This window comes from Protopterus annectens, chromosome 11.part0 (assembly GCF_019279795.1).
Source record: "Protopterus annectens isolate FY-2018-M chromosome 11.part0, PAN1.0, whole genome shotgun sequence".
NCBI classification, from domain to species: domain Eukaryota; kingdom Metazoa; phylum Chordata; order Ceratodontiformes; family Protopteridae; genus Protopterus; species Protopterus annectens.
In genome coordinates this window covers 1,173,921,182-1,173,937,873 of record NC_056745.1, presented here as the reverse complement: position 1 = coordinate 1,173,937,873, position 16,692 = coordinate 1,173,921,182, and the positions used below count along the sequence as shown (strand labels likewise).

The following is a 16,692-nucleotide window of genomic DNA, read 5'->3' as shown; positions in this document are numbered from 1 at the left end:
GTCACTGTTAGACAGAGGCACAGTATACTAACCTCGAAAAAGGGCATAGCAAAATTAATTTAAAATGGGTGGCGAAAGCCAAACACATTCTGGCTAGGCTTATAAATGCCCTAGGGCAGATAGCCTAGTAAGAACCTATGAACCTAAGTGCTCTGCTTGATATGTATGGGAAGTCTATTCCATAGCATGGGCAGTCTCTGGGTTATGAACCTGTCCCTCCAGTATGTTCTGTTGATTGTGGTAATGAGGTTGAGGTCTCTGGAGCATGTGGTGTGGAGGGATTCGGATTTCTTTAGATGTAGCATTTCTAACAGAGCTGGGTCAGACATGACTTTGTAAGTCAAGCAGAGATCGCCTCTAAATAGGCGATATGAGACAGAGAATAGTTGGAATTTTTTGAGTCTCTCCATATAGGATAAGTGTTTAAGGCCTAGAATCCTCTTTGTGAGGTACTTTTGCAGCCTCTCCAGTTGTTGCAGGTGTCTAGTGAGGTACATGCCAAATGGGACATTGTACTTGATGATTGGCCTAATGAGGGAAGAGTAGAGGAAGACAATGACTTCTTTCTTCCTGGATGCAAAACCCTTAGTAATGAGATGTGCCACATAGAAGGACTTTCTGTCCACAGTGGCAGTGTGGTGATCAAAAGAGAGGTTGCTGTCAACCTGTGTTCCCAGATCTCTTATAACACCTTCTGTGTTCGGTGGACTACCATCAATGTGGTAATTCATGGGGACTGAGTTTTTTCCCCAAAAGGGATAACACATTTTTTTACATTGAGCTTAAAACCATGGTTCTGACATCAGTCGTTGGTCTCATTGAGGCCATTCTGTAGCATGTCAACATCACTTGGGGAGTTGTTAATAGCTCCCAACTGCAATCATCTGAGAACTTTGTCCACGAGAGTGCCTTAGTGTTGGCCTGGACTTCAGAAAAGTAGATATCAAACAAGAGAGAACCCAGGACCAAACCCTGTGGGACTCCACTCGTGACTAGTCGGCAGTCTTACTTTCACACTGTGGGTTCTATCTGCAACCCACCTAGTGATATAGGAGTTGATGCCTAGCTTAGTGAGTTTTTCTTTGATTCCTGAGTGGAGAATGACATCAAAAGCCTTGGCGAGATCAAGGTAGGCTGTATGAACCACCTTGCTTTCATCCACAGCTGTGGTGACTGACTCAAAGAAGTCGACCAAGTTGAGCAAGCACGATCTACCCTTCACAAAACCAGACCGTGTGGGATCCAGAGTTTGGAGATTCCCTATATCCTTGTTTATTAGATCCATGATGATGTGTTCCATAGCTTTGCATATCAGACTCATCAGGCTAATGGGGCGATAGTTCCCAGGGTCTGTAGTCAATCCTTCTTTTTGGAGAGGGATGACTATAGCAGTGCGCCATTCAGTAGGGACAAATGCTGAGGTGAGTCTGTGATTGTACAGGGCACACAGGTGAGGTGCCACTTCACTCTGTAGTTCATGTATAACACAGCCAGGGATATTGTCAGGTCCCATAGAAGCTGTATTCTTGGCCTTGGACAGTGTTGTTTTAACTTGTACAGCAGTAATACTGGGTGCCTAGCAATATATTGGAATTGGGATTGGTCCTTTGGGGGGAGGGGGTAAAGTTGACACTGAATCTGTCGGACAGTATATTGGCAATATCTGTTGGCTTGGTATAGGAGGTACCATTGTGCAGTAGCTCAGAGCAAATCTGGGTATTGCCATGGAGGTTCTTTACATAACTATAGAAGGCCTTGTGGAAGTCTTTAATTTTATTTTTATTATTTTATTTATTTGCAGTGGGTTTACCAGGATAGTCCATAGGGCCAATAAGAACCCGTTTTCAATGGAGTCCTGGGGAGAAAAGCTCCAATTACAAAAAATTACAGCAGTTTACAATTCCATATCTGCTGCAGTTCTGTTTTCATAGCTAGCTTTAGAGGATTTGATGAGGGATCTCAACTTTTTGTTGAGGCTGATAAGGGAGTTTTTCCAGTCTCGGGACTTCACCTTATTCTTCATCAGTTTCCTCCTTCTGTTGTAGAATTTGTTTATGGCAGGGGACCACCAGATTGGCTTCCTTTTTTTGGAGGAGAGCATCTTGTTTCTATTGGGTATGGCGAGATCTATGCATTTGTTTACGTGTTTGTACAGTGCATTGATGTATGATTCGGTGGTCATGCAACTATTCTCCATTTGCATGGGTGCTGTGAAGTTAGCCACCACTGTTTTTAGGAGCCCAAAGTTAGGTTTGGAGAAGTTTTTCATGGTTGTTACCTTTGCGGAGGGGGGGGGGGGGCGGTTTTGGATTTCCAAGGTGATTGGTTTGTGGTCGGATCTAACCAGGGAGGAGTTGACTACGGCCGCCCATGTTAGTATTGACCACTTATTTTGCTTTGCTTTATATTTAGAGCTGGTAATAAAGAAATTAAGGGATCCTGAAATTCAAGGATATAATTGGTATGGTAGTCAGGAAACATTAGCTTTATTTACAGATGATGGTTGTTTTGTACTTGATAGATCCAAAAAGGACATTTCAGTGATACAGAACATTTTGAGATACTTTCAGTTCTTCTCAGGATATAAAATATGTGAAGATAAAACAAAGGCTGCAACAGAAAACTATGAACCACACATGCATTTGGTTCATCAGTACTCATACTTATGACCCCGTGATAAGAGGTAATACTTGGGTTTATAGAATAAAAAGTTTTTTTACAGTATGTAAGGATATGTGAGAGAAAGCTAAACAAAAGTTAATGCAAACACTAAGAAACTGGAAGCTCTAAGTTATGGATTTGTATAGTAAGATACTAGCAGTGAAAATATTTTCAGTCCCTTTTATATTAATAAAGAGTCGAAGGAATTTTGGTGTGTGAGAAGAAGAGGGTAAGAGTTAAATGTGATAGATGGTCTCCCCTTAGAATCAGGTGGTTTACGGTTTCCCATTGAAGGGGTATTTTAGAGCTAGGTAGTTAAGGCTCATATACATACTCAAGCAGAGCATTATAAAAGTGGGAAAGAATGATGATGGCGAGAGGGGAATCTGAAAGATAAAGAGAGGCTAGAATATTGGATGTAAGTCTTTAAGGAGGATAACCATACAGAATTTTATAGTCATAAAGTAACAAGAAAATATTTGAAGAACTTAAGCCATCAAAGGAATTGAGAAAGGAGCTTTTACCAACAGGACCGTTTGCAAGAAGTGATATAGAAAATAGGCATGAGGAGGTTGAAGTTTATTGGAAGAAATTAGCAAAGCAACCAAGGCATTGGAAGCAAATAACTTGGGTTGGAAGAGTAGTGGAATGAGGCTAAGCAAATGTTTTGATTGTACATTAGAAATTGCCTTCACTATACAGCATTTGTAAAGTTTACGCAAGGAAAAAGGGATAGAGGAGTGCAGATTTGAATCTAGAACAGAAGCTGTCATTAGAAAATGGATAATTAGTAGGAAGTATAAATATTTCATGACATATATAAGAATCCATCAGGTGAAGGCCGGTATTCATAGTCAGTTACAAAAATTTGCTTAGCCTATCTGAGATGTTCGCAGACAAAACACAGATGAGCTGCAATTCATACAGGTAATTTGCATAAAAGCTTGGTGACCTCAAGTGTACCTATGCAAATGTGTGTATAATGAGATGGAAATGAAGAATGATGTAAATCTTTGTATACTAATGAAATATGATGTACTTCATTTGTGTGTCGCAGTCATATTTTCTTGCTTTTCCACGCTGGTCACAGATGCACTGTATAAACAGAAGCCTCACCAAATCTATCAGGACTGCAGTCAGCGAAAATGCTTTCCCTTGTTGCTGGCTTTGTTATTTCTAAATTTACGTTGCTTACATTGGCTGGGCCAAAAGCACTTGTGCCCAACAGTGTTCGCTGGCTAATAAGGCAAAAATGTAAGCAAAGGGTAGCTCACTATATCTTTGACAGTGAAATCCTTGATAGGTTCAGAGTAGACAGGGATATTATAAGAGACTTAGTGGGTGTGTTAAACCCCCAAAGGGGCACTGTAGGAATGCATGGACTTCCTAACTCTGTGTACACTAAGGTATGCATAGCCCTCACTGTAGTTGCTACGGATACCTTCCAGAGACAGACTGGGGTCATAATGGAGATCTAATGGGCTTCTGTCTCAAGGATACTGCAGCAGTTCCTGGATGTACTCCTGGCATATTTGCATCAGTACATCTATTTCCCGGTGTCACCTCAGGACTGAGCCAGGAATATGAGGGCCTTTTATGAGCTGGCATGTTCCCCTGGGGTGCTCTGTATGATAGATTACACCTGTGTTGCTTTTAGGGCTCCTTTTGGTCCACAGGTGTAGTAGTACCACAGTAGGAAGTGCTATCATTCCATCACTTAACAAGTAATATGTGATGCATGTGGGTGCAACACCATCAGTGCCCAGCATCCTGGAAGTACACATGATTCCCATATCTGTCACACACTAGCTTGACTACTACTTCTTCCTGCATGGCAGGATGCCCAGTGGTCATCTTGTTGAGTAGAAATGTACTTTTTTAATATTGCATTTAAATAGTTCTCCGCATTAAAATGTATTGCTAAATACTAAACATGTTTTTGTTGATCTCCCCCCCCCCCATTTCTTTCTCTCTCTTTTTTTTCAGGTGATGCTGGATATCCACTGGAGCCATGACTTATGACACCAGTGAGAAATCCAAGTGGAGCTGTAGAGGAGATATATAACAAATCCCTGCCCCAGACCTGTATTGTCATCATGAGTGTCTTTGGCCTTCTGAAGAGCCATTTCAAATGAAGTGTCTGGGTCAGTCTGGGGGTGCCCCTCGTTATGACCCAGCTATTGTGTGCAGGATGTTTAGTGCATGTTGAATTCTCCATAAAATGATCATGGACTGGTCTGGTGGTGCAGTGACCCATAATGTCACTGCAGCTTCCAGTTACAGTCCCATTACAACTACTGATGACCAGCTGGCGGTAGTAGTAAGGGATCCCATGCAGCCAGCTCATGGATGGCATGTGGATGCACATGTAAAGAAGCAGCATCTAGCCCACAGTTATGGACCATGACATTCTGGTTAGTGTTTCATTTATTGTAAAAAAAAACACAGAGTATAATTGATGCATGCAGTGATACCTGTGGGCTATTCTGTGTGGTGCATGGTCTGCTGTCACTGTTCATCTGACATTCTTGTTATCTTAAAATATTTTTTATTGCGTTTTAGGAAAGTTACTCATATTATTGTTACTTATAAGCATGCCTGAGTGTCCACTGACTCCTGTTCAGTGAGGTCACAAGGCATCATATAAAACAGTAAATAAAATTTTTATGTGTTTTGATGAATAAGTTTTGCTGTACTGCTTACTTAAGTATACAAGTAGCGAATATAGGCAACAATGAAATATATCTTGAGTTAATACAATCCAAATTCAATAAAAATGTATTATACTGCTTTTGTATATTGTGCCATCTCTCCTCAGATTATTCTGTGGTACTGCACATCAGATTAATTTTATGCGGTCATACACAATAATTTCTGACTTCAGAAACATAAAAAAATATCATTAGTTATGCAGTGGGGAGGGTGAAGTGGCAGCAGTGTAAGTTTACATGGCAGGATACTAATTTTAATCTGTCATTTGTTTATAAATTTCTCCTGAACATTTTTGTGCATTACTGCTTCTATGTTGTAGATAACTGCTACCTGTAGGATTGCTACTCTATGTAGCATTGATTTTTTTTAACCTTTCATTGATGGTGTACTTACTAGTTGCACAGGGATGAAATGCATAGTTTTGCACACTTGGTCCTCTCCATCCCCCATTCTAATTAAAAATACAGCTGTGTCTTTGAAGCTGATTCACAGTAGTTCAAGATCAAACAAGTCATGCGTATCTCCTGTAGATAGGCTAGTTGCTGGTGCAAGTGATTTTTGAAGAGGGGCTACCATGGGAACTGTAAGGTGAGTGCGTCAGATGTCATAGCCTACTTGATGCATGTGATCTGCTGATACTGATCTGATAGTGCTGTGTGACAGTGCTCGTGACCTCGAGAGTGAAGTTCTGCTAGGTGTAGATGAATGCTGGCTTGGCTTCCATGACATATGTTGTGCTTGTTCACCTTGACTACTTACATTACTTTCCTAAGAAGCAACGGTGTTATCATGTGATCTCCCCACACATGTCCAGACATTACTCCTGTCATTTGCCCCTTGGAAGACTGATGCTAGCTTTACTTTGGTATGTCCTAACTAGTGTATGAATGGAGGTGGCCACTGATGCTTTGTGTGCCACAATACTATGCAAAGGTTCATAGGTAGGTACTAGGCTATTGGCCTAAGGGCCTATGTAAGCCTATCCAACAAGGTTCCCTGGCTTACGCCACCCAAGAAAGTTATTGTCCTGTGCCACTGTCAAGCAGAGACACGGAATTGATCCCAGGGTGCATTTCCTATTTCCCATCCACTCATCAAGATTTTTCTTGGAAGAGTGCTAATGAAGAACTTTGCTTGACATAGACATAGATGGGTTGCCTGTTCCAGAGTATGGGAAGTCTCTGGGACAGGAATCTATCCCTCCAGCATGTCCTATTTATTGTGGTGACAAGGTTTAGGTCCATAGGGCATGTAGCTCGGAGGGATTGGGATTTCTTTAGGTGTAGCATGTCCAACAGGTCTGGGTTTGACATAGCTTTATATGTTAGGTAGAGATCACCTCGGAGTAGGCGATATGCTATGGAGTAAAGCTGGAGTTTTTTGAGGCGGTCAGTGTAGGGCATTTGTTTGAGGCCAGTAATCCTCTTTGTGAGGTACTTCTGTGGTCTTTCCAGCTGCTGCAGATGTCTTGTGAGGTACATTCCAAAAGGGGCGTTGTACTCTATAATGGGTCTAATGAGTGTTGAGTAGAGGGGAACAATGACCTCTTTTTTTCTTGGATGAGAACCCTTTTATGATGAGGTGTGCCACGTAGGACTTCCTGACTACTGTGGTGATGTGACTATCAAAGGAGAGACTACTGTCCACCTGGGTCCCAAGGTCTCTTATCAAACATTCGGTGTTAAGTAGATTGCTGCCTATGTGGTAGTTCATGGGTACAGAGTTTCTCCCAAAGGGGATGACACTGCACTTTTTGGCATTGAGCTTGAGGCCATGGCTCTGACACCAGGCATCTGTCTCAACGAGGCCCTTCTGTAGGATGCCCACATCATTTGGGGACTTGAATATGGCTCCTAGTTTGCAGTCATCTGCGAACTTCGTTAGCCAGAGGCCTTCTGTATTAGCCTGTACTTCAGAGAAGTCGATACCAAACAGGAGAGGTCCCAGGACGGAACCCTGTGGTACTCCACTTGTCACTGCTTTGAGGTCAGATTTGGAGTCTGCAACTTTTACAGTGTGGGTTCTATCAGTGAGCCAGTTGGCAACCCATCTTGTGACGTAGGGATTTATACCTTGTTTAGTAAGTTTAGCTATAGTCGAGAATGGGGGAATGGTGTTGAAAGCCTTGGCGAGGTCAAGATAGGCTGTGTGAACCACCTTACCCTCATCTATGGCTTTGGTGACTGCCTCAAGGAAGTCGATCAGGTTCAGGAGGCATGATCTGCCTTTCACAAACCCGAACTGGGTGGGATCCAGAGTTTGGAGGTTACCAATGTCTTTGTTTATGAGTTCCATGATACGTTCCATGGCCTTGTAGACCAGGCTTGTCAGGCTAATAGGTCAATAGTTCCCGGGATCAGTGGTGGCTCCCCCTTTGTGTAGTGGGATAACTGTTGCTGTGCCCCATTCAGTGGGTGCACAGCCTGATGTGAGGCTATTATTGAGCATGGTGCTTAAGTGAGGAGCCAGTTCATTTTGAAGTTCGTGTAAAACGCAACCTGGGATGTTGTCCGGTCCCATGGATGCTGTGTGTTTGGCTTTAGAGAGTGCAGCTTTTACCTGCGTAGTTGTGATTACAGGGATTCTGCATTCTTCCTGTATAGATATGGGCCCATTGGGGGTGGGGGGTAAAGTTAGCACTGAAACTATCTGCCAGAATGTTGGCAATATCAGTTGGTTCTGTAATTTTTGTGCCGTTGTGCTGTAACTCAGAGCAGACCTGGGTGTTGCCATCGAGATTCTTGACATAGCTATAGAATGCTTTGTGGCTGTCCTTAGAATTAGTGGTGATTTTGTTTTCGTAGCTAGCTTTGGAGGATCTTATAAGGGATCTCAGCTTCTTACTGATTCTGACCAGGGAGCTCCTCAACTCGAGATTTTACTCTCTTTTGCTACAGTTTCTTCCTTCTGTTGTACAGTTTGTTTATGGCAGGGGACCACCAGATTGGCTTCCTTTTTTTGGAGGATAGCGTCTTGGTTCTGTTTGGGATAGCACGGTCCATGCACTCGTGTAAGTGCTTATAGAGTGCATTTGTGTAGGATTCAGCAGTTGTAACTGTTTTGTCCATCTGCATGGGTGTCATGAAGTTCACCACTTCTGTCTTAAGAAGCATGAAGTTGGCTTTGGAGAAAATTTTTACCGTGGTTTCCTTAATGAGGGGGTAGGGGCGGGATGTGGATATCAAGGGTGATTAGCTTATGGTCGGATCGGACCAACGAGAAGTTGGCTTCAGGTGTGGAACACCAGTCACTCATGTTGGTAATGACTAGATCTAGGATATGGTTGCCCCTGAAGGGGGTGTGGATAAGTTGATCCAGGGCATTGGAGTTTATGAATTCCAGAAAGCGTTGAGCTAAGGAGTTGGTACCTGAGTAGTTTTCCCAGTTAATGGTGGGGTAGTTGAAGTTGTCCATTATTAGGGTGTTTGGTTGGTTTCCAGTACATCAAGAAAAGAGGAGTGGGAATCCTGGGGCATGGTGGGGGATCTGTAGCAAGCTACAATTTGGATTGCAGTTTTGCCCAGAGTTAGTTGCAATTGGATAACCTCGGATGCATTATGCTGAGCAACTAGCCTGGAGGTGTGGATATCCTTAATGAATATGGACACACATCCGCCTTTTGTGTTTCAGTTATCAGTGTGATAATGGCATTATCCCTACTCTGTGCCATTTCCAAGTAGTTCTGCAAATCATTACGCATATCCTGGAGGATTCTGACCATTTACAGCTGTCTCTGTGTGGCACTTGTCTGAGCCTTAACAATTTCACAGCATATTTCCTGTTGGACAGCCAGTGCTCTGTGTTTCCTTGGATAGCTCTAAGAAATTCTTGCATCTGGCTCCCCCTTGTAAAGGTGTCAGTGTAGACACTGTGAACTCTGAATGTCTGCCATCATCATCAGTGTTCTTTGCGATTTGGCAATACTGGTGGGGATGTGCAGGGGTGTCCCTCCTGTGTACATATGAGTGGCTTATTAGCTTCTGCTTGACTTTGTGATGCAGAGGTACTAACATGTTGTGGGTGAGAGATCCTGCCAATAAATTTGGGGACTGCTTGTTCTATAGTAAGTAAAACAACTTTGTTTCTTAATGTTCACTAGTTCATTGAGTCTTTTCTGAGTAAGGTAGATGAACCTGAGAACATTACTTTTAATGTTATTATGAAATGCAGAGGAAATCATCACCACATCTTTTTTAAAAGAAAGATGGATATCAGTAATGTTTTAACAGATTTTCAAACCATATACAAATGTGATATATATGTTTATTAAAATAATAATCTGTGTATTTGGCTCGATAAATTTCATGTACTTGGTTTCGATACAAAGTATTTGTTAATGGGATTATAAATAATGAAAATAAAATTACAATTACACATTAAAATGTGTTAATATTACATGAACTTGATTACATTATATGAACCCAGTTTTGTGTAGGCCATAGAATTATAACTAAAAGAGTTGTTTAAGAGAGTTTGTTCAAAAGTATTTCTACCTGCATGTACCTGATGTTTCAGACACCACATCCTAGTTAGAGTGGAGGTTGGGGGGGGGGGGGGGTTGCTGTGCCAAGTGAATGACCAGTGCAGATTTTACATGTTTTACTTCAACATTATCTATCAAATCTGGTAGTTGTACTGCAAAGGGAATGCAAACTTCCTTGAATTGCTACATTTCTGTGCTTGTGAATAAGTTTTACCTGACTACAGTGTTACATGCACTGCATAGTATTTTGAAAATAAAGTTCCACACACATTTCATACATTTATTTTTCTTGTGCATGACAGGGAATATTAGCAGAGTATTATAGAAATTCATACAGCTATGCATATCTAAGAAAAGAGAAAAAAAATTATTGCTTTGACAGAAATATACACACACACACACACACACACACATATATATATATATATATATATATATATATATATATATATATGGGTCTAGTTCATAAGCACGAAAATACAGAAGAATGAACTTCAAATGATTGAGACCAGAATGCTGAAACATAATAACAAAAGCTGAAAATAGCGAACTACAGAACTGACATCTACACAGCACTACAAAGCGAACAAAAGCACTATCCAGGTGTTCTGCAGGGGGCAATCCCCAATCCTACACACCTCATGTGGGTCTGCACTCCCAGCACATTACACATACCGACAAGGAGCTCACACTGCAACTGGGAATGGACAAAACCCCAAACTCAGCTGTACTGCAATCTCATGCAATAAGCCACCTGCCCAGTCAATGTTCTGCAGATCATTTTTTACAGCTTTTGCTATTGTGGAGTTTCAGCATTCAGGTCTCCATCTTTTGTACTTTTGTGCTTATGAGGGTAACCTATATAGATAGATAAATATAGTGCAATTGCAAGTACAGGTAAACAAGAATTGTCTTCTAATCTTGTAATTACAGCAGCAGAAGTGATTGATTATAATTTTTAGCAACAACAAAGAATAGAAAGGCTGGTTGAATCTTCTGGTGAGTATAACTGAAGTCAAAGATAATTCTACTAGTTTGTAATGTGTATAAGAAGCATAAAAAATTGGTCATAAGGAAATATTTTTATAGCTTTGCAGATGGAAGAAATGCAGTTGAAACCATTATAGTTCAAGCTAATTTTACAAATATGTAAATATAAACAGCACTATTCTACTTTTAACCAATTGCTTCTAATAATTACAAACACTATTTTTAGTACTGTATTGAATGTATTGTACGTACAGAACTTGAGAGATGCACATTCCCCTTCAAGAAATCACAAGCACTTGCCATATGAATTTATCTGAAGTATGCATAAGCATTGTTCATTGCATTCTTAACAAGTACTTCCAAAAATGAGTGCTCCCATTGTAAGCATAAGCACATCCCATACACAAGATTTACTTCAGTAAAGATGTTACTGTAATAGCTCAAGTAGTATATGAAATGGCATGTAAACATAATGTGTGGATTTATTATGTTTTTCCCCACCCCTTTTTCCTCTGTTTTTCTTATTTGGTTATGTGTTTCTTTATCCCTTATTGTTTTGTTTCTATCTCATTTATTTTCCTTTCTTTACAGATTCAAATCCCTCTGCAGCAGGACGGGCATGTACCTCCCAGGCTAGGGCATGCATACCTCTGCCCATCCAGGAGCATCCTTGCAGGGTCAGGGTGAAGGCAGTGGTTCTGTAGGCATCCTAGTAAGCCTCAACAAAAGGAGCTTTCAGAGCTTGGTAGAGGATGGTACTGGTGGAGGTAGTAGACAGAAGAATTCAGCCAGTTGAAGCCTCTCTTCATCTTGTTGAAGACCTGCTCTCCCAGCTGATGTTGACTACTGCACCAGCACAGGCCCCTACCTCCTCAATTTTGGGGTCCTCTACTGCAACACCATCTGGAAATAGATAAGTTTGAAGCTTTGTGGACTGGGACTCCTACTACCACTTTTTCAGCGCTTCTTCCCTTATCCTTTCTCCTACACCTTCTTACCTATTTCCTACCCACACTACCCTCTCATATTAAAACATTTCAAGAAATAGGGGGGTGGGGGTCTATCGCCTGACAAAAATATAGTGCCCATCCTGTCCTTCCTCCTCCAGCACAAACCGTATTGATATTTTCCTTTTGTATTCCCATTTGTCTCCCCTTTTTCAGTCTTTCCCAGTCTTTCCTGTCTCCCCTTTTCTATTCTTTAATGAAATCATCATGGTGTCTGCATAAGGATACCCCCTATGTAAAATATTATAAACTCATTTTCCTTACAAAAAAAAATTTTTTTTAATTGCTGCACAGTCCACAGCTTTCCTTAAATGTTTTAAGTGTGACTGCACTTAGCCATGATTGCCGATGGTATTTGAAAAAAAAAAATTAACACAAACCCTCAGGTTTTTGCCAAGTAATTTGGAACTTCCTAATGCTGAACTTTATACAATTTACTCTCTTTCAAGGAATCGGTGTGTTTCAAAAATGACTTTGCCTTTCCTTATTCATCACAAATGACTATCACTGACCTTATTTGCATACTCGAGTAGCGCCGCTATTCTCGGATAAGCTTAAGTCGTTTGAAGCCCTAGACTGTTAATACCGGCTGAAGTTAGAAGTGCTTGGGAAGAGAGAATGGAAAGGCAGTTTTACAAAGGAACAATGAAAAGAAATTTTGTAAAACTCCCAAGTCTGTAACAAAGTACAGATGGTTCTGGATTTTTGCATGGTATTTTTTGCATAGGTATTTTTATACCCCAAGTGCATTTCATGGGATTGTCCGTAGGTGATAACAAATCCTGGAGGTATAATGAGGAAAAAAGAGGTAGTTTGGAACATATTTTCGGTTGAATGAAATAATTTTTAAAAATTCCCTACAGAGCATTAGAAATGTTAGTAGAACAAATGGTTTGTAATTTAGGAAATTATTCTTTTGCGATGAGATATACATCTGAATTCCCAAGACATAGTTAAGCCTTACTAAGTTTAATACTTTTGGCTGCCAGAAAAGCAGTTACTAGAAAATAGAAATCAGAATCTGTATCCAGCATAAAGGAAGTTCTGGATTTGTAAAGGCGGTAAAAGAACTTGAATTGAGATATTTAGTAAGGAGAAGAAGGGACCACTTTTCCTAAAAATAAAAGGAATTTATGGGAACAGTGATTACAGAATAATGTTAAGAAGGGTAAGCGATGTTTACTGGAATGCATGAACCGAACAATTTTAATGTCTGAATGAATGAAAATTGTTAAAAAAGGTTGTACGCAAACTGTTGACAATAACAATAGAAACTGCTATTCAGATTTTATTTTATTTTAATATATGTAAACCAGTATTAACAACTTAAACTGTGATGATTTATTAAAGATGTTTTAAAAAAATGAAATGTTTGATTATTTTCTTGTTTAGCCTGATTAAGTTCTTGCGCAGATAAATGAAAACAATTGTCTTCTTTAAGACTGCCAACACAGTCTTCTCCACACTAGAAGTCTTTTAACTTCTTCAAAGGATTTAAAAACAGTTTTTTTTAATACAATGATTTCCACAGAAGCTCTGATTTTACTTTCAGGTTACTGAACATGCACAGATTGAGAGTTTTCTTTTCGTAATATTTATATCCTAGGCTAGTTTCCTTATTGTTTTCCTGCATCCTACTTTAAGCCAGGTGAGCTGAAACTAGCCTGTTTGTAGGGCAACACAGACTGTATTCTACCTGTTCTGGATTTATGTGTCTGTCCTCATAGAGCAGCCTCCTTCCTCTGTCACAGCATATTAAGTTTTGTAATTTTTCTTATGTATGTTACTTTTAGACTGAATAGAGCTTTTGTGTAGAATTATTTATCATGTTTCTTTCCTTTATAGGCCTTTGAACTTGCAACAGGGGATTATTTGTTTGAACCTCACTCAGGGGAGGACTATTCCAGAGATGAAGGTATGCACATAACTTGTTTTTGCATGAGTTATAGTGTGTGACCACTGGTGTCAGGAAACGAATACCGTGTAGTGCATGCTGTTAAGTTGCATCTTGGGTGCTTTTTTTTTTTTTTTTTGCTTATTATTGCAAAATGCACTGCTGTTATTTGGTGTAATTTATCTTTTAAAAAGTACAGTTTGTAAGAATGCTGTTTATGGTAACTTTTGCATAAAGATCTATTAAGTTGTGGGTGGTAATTTTAAAATTATTTTATTAACTGTCATTCTATTCTTTTTGTTGGTGACTAGTATGTTATCATTTCACAAGATAAATTTTTCAAACTGATCAGTGGTCATTCCTCTCAGTTGTCTCTGATTTTCAGGGATGTTCCTCATTTGACCTCATATTTTTGCTCTCTCCCTCATAAAATTTGTGATTTGGTGATGAAGTGAAGAGGATAAAAATTAATAAATAATTTATAAACGTATTGTTTATATGCCTGAATTTTAGAAAATGCATATTACTAAAATACCCTTATTGTGTTCATTTTCTGATTGAATACTGTCAAATTTAAAAATGTGCCCTTGATGCTGGGCCTTTGTTTCTGATTATCTTTGGCTTAGCTTCTTATTTAAAGAAAGTGGTTGAGAGCTATGACCATTGGTTTGAAAGTGAGGTACACTGCAAGTTAGAGTGATGTAGGGGTATAGCTTTAAGTTTCAGATTTGTACAGCAAGCCACCACTCTTTTGCTTCTTCACAGATATATCATGTATCCTAAATATGTTAAGAGGCAGCCATACGTAACAGTTTTCATATTAAAGCCCTTTAATTAGCCACCAATTAATAGGTCATACATACATCACTGTGGATAGATTTACCTTCCTGGCTGGTTCACATGCACCCTTTTTGTATCATTTATGTAACTTGAGTATGGGCATTTTGTGCCTTTGAGATAGTCAGAATGTTACCTCTCAAAATGAATTTGTGCACCATGCCTTATGTATTGTATGCCAAGCTACACCAGTGGTTACTTGTACAAACAACAGCATTATTTTAATATTGACTTTGATATATTTGAACCATTGCCAGATGACTTGATGTCAAATGTTGTTTGATGTGCAGTACTGCACTGCAAATGGCAGTCAGGAAAAGGATATCCAAATACCCTTTTGTATAAGCATTGCTGCAAAATACACTGGAGTTTTCTGTTTCATTACAGATTGTCATCCTAGTCCCTCACACAACTGCTGTATAGCCAGAAACCTATTCCTATGTCAGAATTTCATCTGACGAAAAATGCATATTCTACATTCTTTTTTCTTGTTCAGTGCAATTATCCAGTTAAAACATTTAGCAAACAGATAACTAGCAAGGGCTTATTTCTGTTAGGTTTAACATCATTGTATGCTTTTGTTCTAATTCTTAACACATACCATTGAAATATACACCATTTCATAACAGATAACCTCTTACCTACTACTGTGTTGCTACCTGCTTGACTTTCTGTCAGCTAATATACAGTCACCAAGAACTGTGACTGTCTGCTATTACTTTCGCATTGTGGCTTTTTTCTCAATAAATTGTATCAGCAAATGACAAAAAATTATTACTCAAAGTACCAAACACTTTTTTCTGTAGCTAATCTCCTGTCATGCTTGCCTGTTTTTCCTTACATTTTGCTGCAGTGAATATGAAAGTGAATGCTTATATGAACATTTTGTGTAAATGTCTGCATGTGATACAGGTAAGCAACCATTTGTAGAAATAAGCAAATTAAGTACAGCGAGGTGTGATAACTAAGTAAATAAGTTGAGCAGTGCCACAGAATCAGACTGGAAGGAATATGAATTAAGAAAGGAGACTACAAAGGAAAAAAGAGAATGAAAGAATAAGAAAGAGCAGATGAGGAAGATAGATTGTCCTCGTTTTTATATATTCCCAGAGTGGAAGTATCTTCATAGCTACTTTTTCTTTGGTTTGTATTAACATTAATTGACTAGCCTATTATTTCCTTTATTTAGTTCCATTTTCAGAAATAGAGACTGAAAAAGATTTGGACAAAACACAGCAGTCAATCCTCATCTTTTCATTGAACAAGTCAAATGATGTCTTTAACATCCAGAAAGCGTTCTTGCCAAAGAGTTGGTGTGTTTTTCTATTTTTCTGCATGGTGTGTAGAATAAGTTATCATGCATGATAGTCAGCTCAGTGTCTTTATTTTGATATTGGCATTTGAGCTCTTCCTGAAGAGGTAAATGGAACTTTAGTTTATCATCATTTCTGTGGGATACTAACTCAGGAGTGCAGCAGTTGCTTCCTCCTTCACTCCCAGCTGACATGGTGCTCTGCCAGTACTAGAACATAAGTTTATATGCTTATGTGAAGACAACCTAAACATCTATAGTCATCCGATCTTTTGGCATAAGTTATGAGTGTTGTTGTTGTTGTCTTTCGGCTTTTCCCGGTTAGGGGTCGCCACAGCGGAACTCCGGTCCACTAATGATTGGCAGTAGATTTTCACAAATGCCGAGGTGCCAGCTCGACGTTCTACCTTCAATGAAGGCACACCCATTTACTCATGTCTTTCGAACACCCACCCCGTGGGGAGGACATTCAGACTCCACACAAAAGGCACTCCCCACACTCCAGCTGAGAATCGAACAGGAGAATCTCTTGCTGTGAGGCAACAACACTACCGCTGCACCACCGCGGATGGCATAAGTTATGGGTATACAGAGGAAAAATGTGCATTGTATGCCACCAGTTGCAGCAGACGTTTATTTTCCCCACGCCTCCCTTGTCAGCCAGGCCAGTTTGTTTCTCCTTCCTAGGTAGTCCCCATCATGTAGGCAACCTCATCACTGGTCTGTGTCCTCATCTACATTCCAGCAATGAGGACTTATTTATTAGGCCTAACCCTTCCCATGGACAAGAGGGAGG

The 16,692-nt window shown here is 39.9% G+C and overlaps 1 protein-coding gene across 2 annotated transcripts in view; it reads left to right on the top strand.

Moving 5' to 3' along the window:
* SRPK2 (SRSF protein kinase 2) overlaps positions 1-16,692 on the top strand; it is a 3,154,866-nt gene that overhangs the window by 2,622,764 nt on the left and 515,410 nt on the right. For both annotated transcript variants that reach the window (XM_044088527.1, XM_044088528.1), the window contains exon 14: positions 13,699-13,768. In XM_044088527.1, the coding sequence (XP_043944462.1) occupies positions 13,699-13,768 (70 nt within the window). The remainder of the gene's footprint in view (positions 1-13,698; positions 13,769-16,692) is intronic.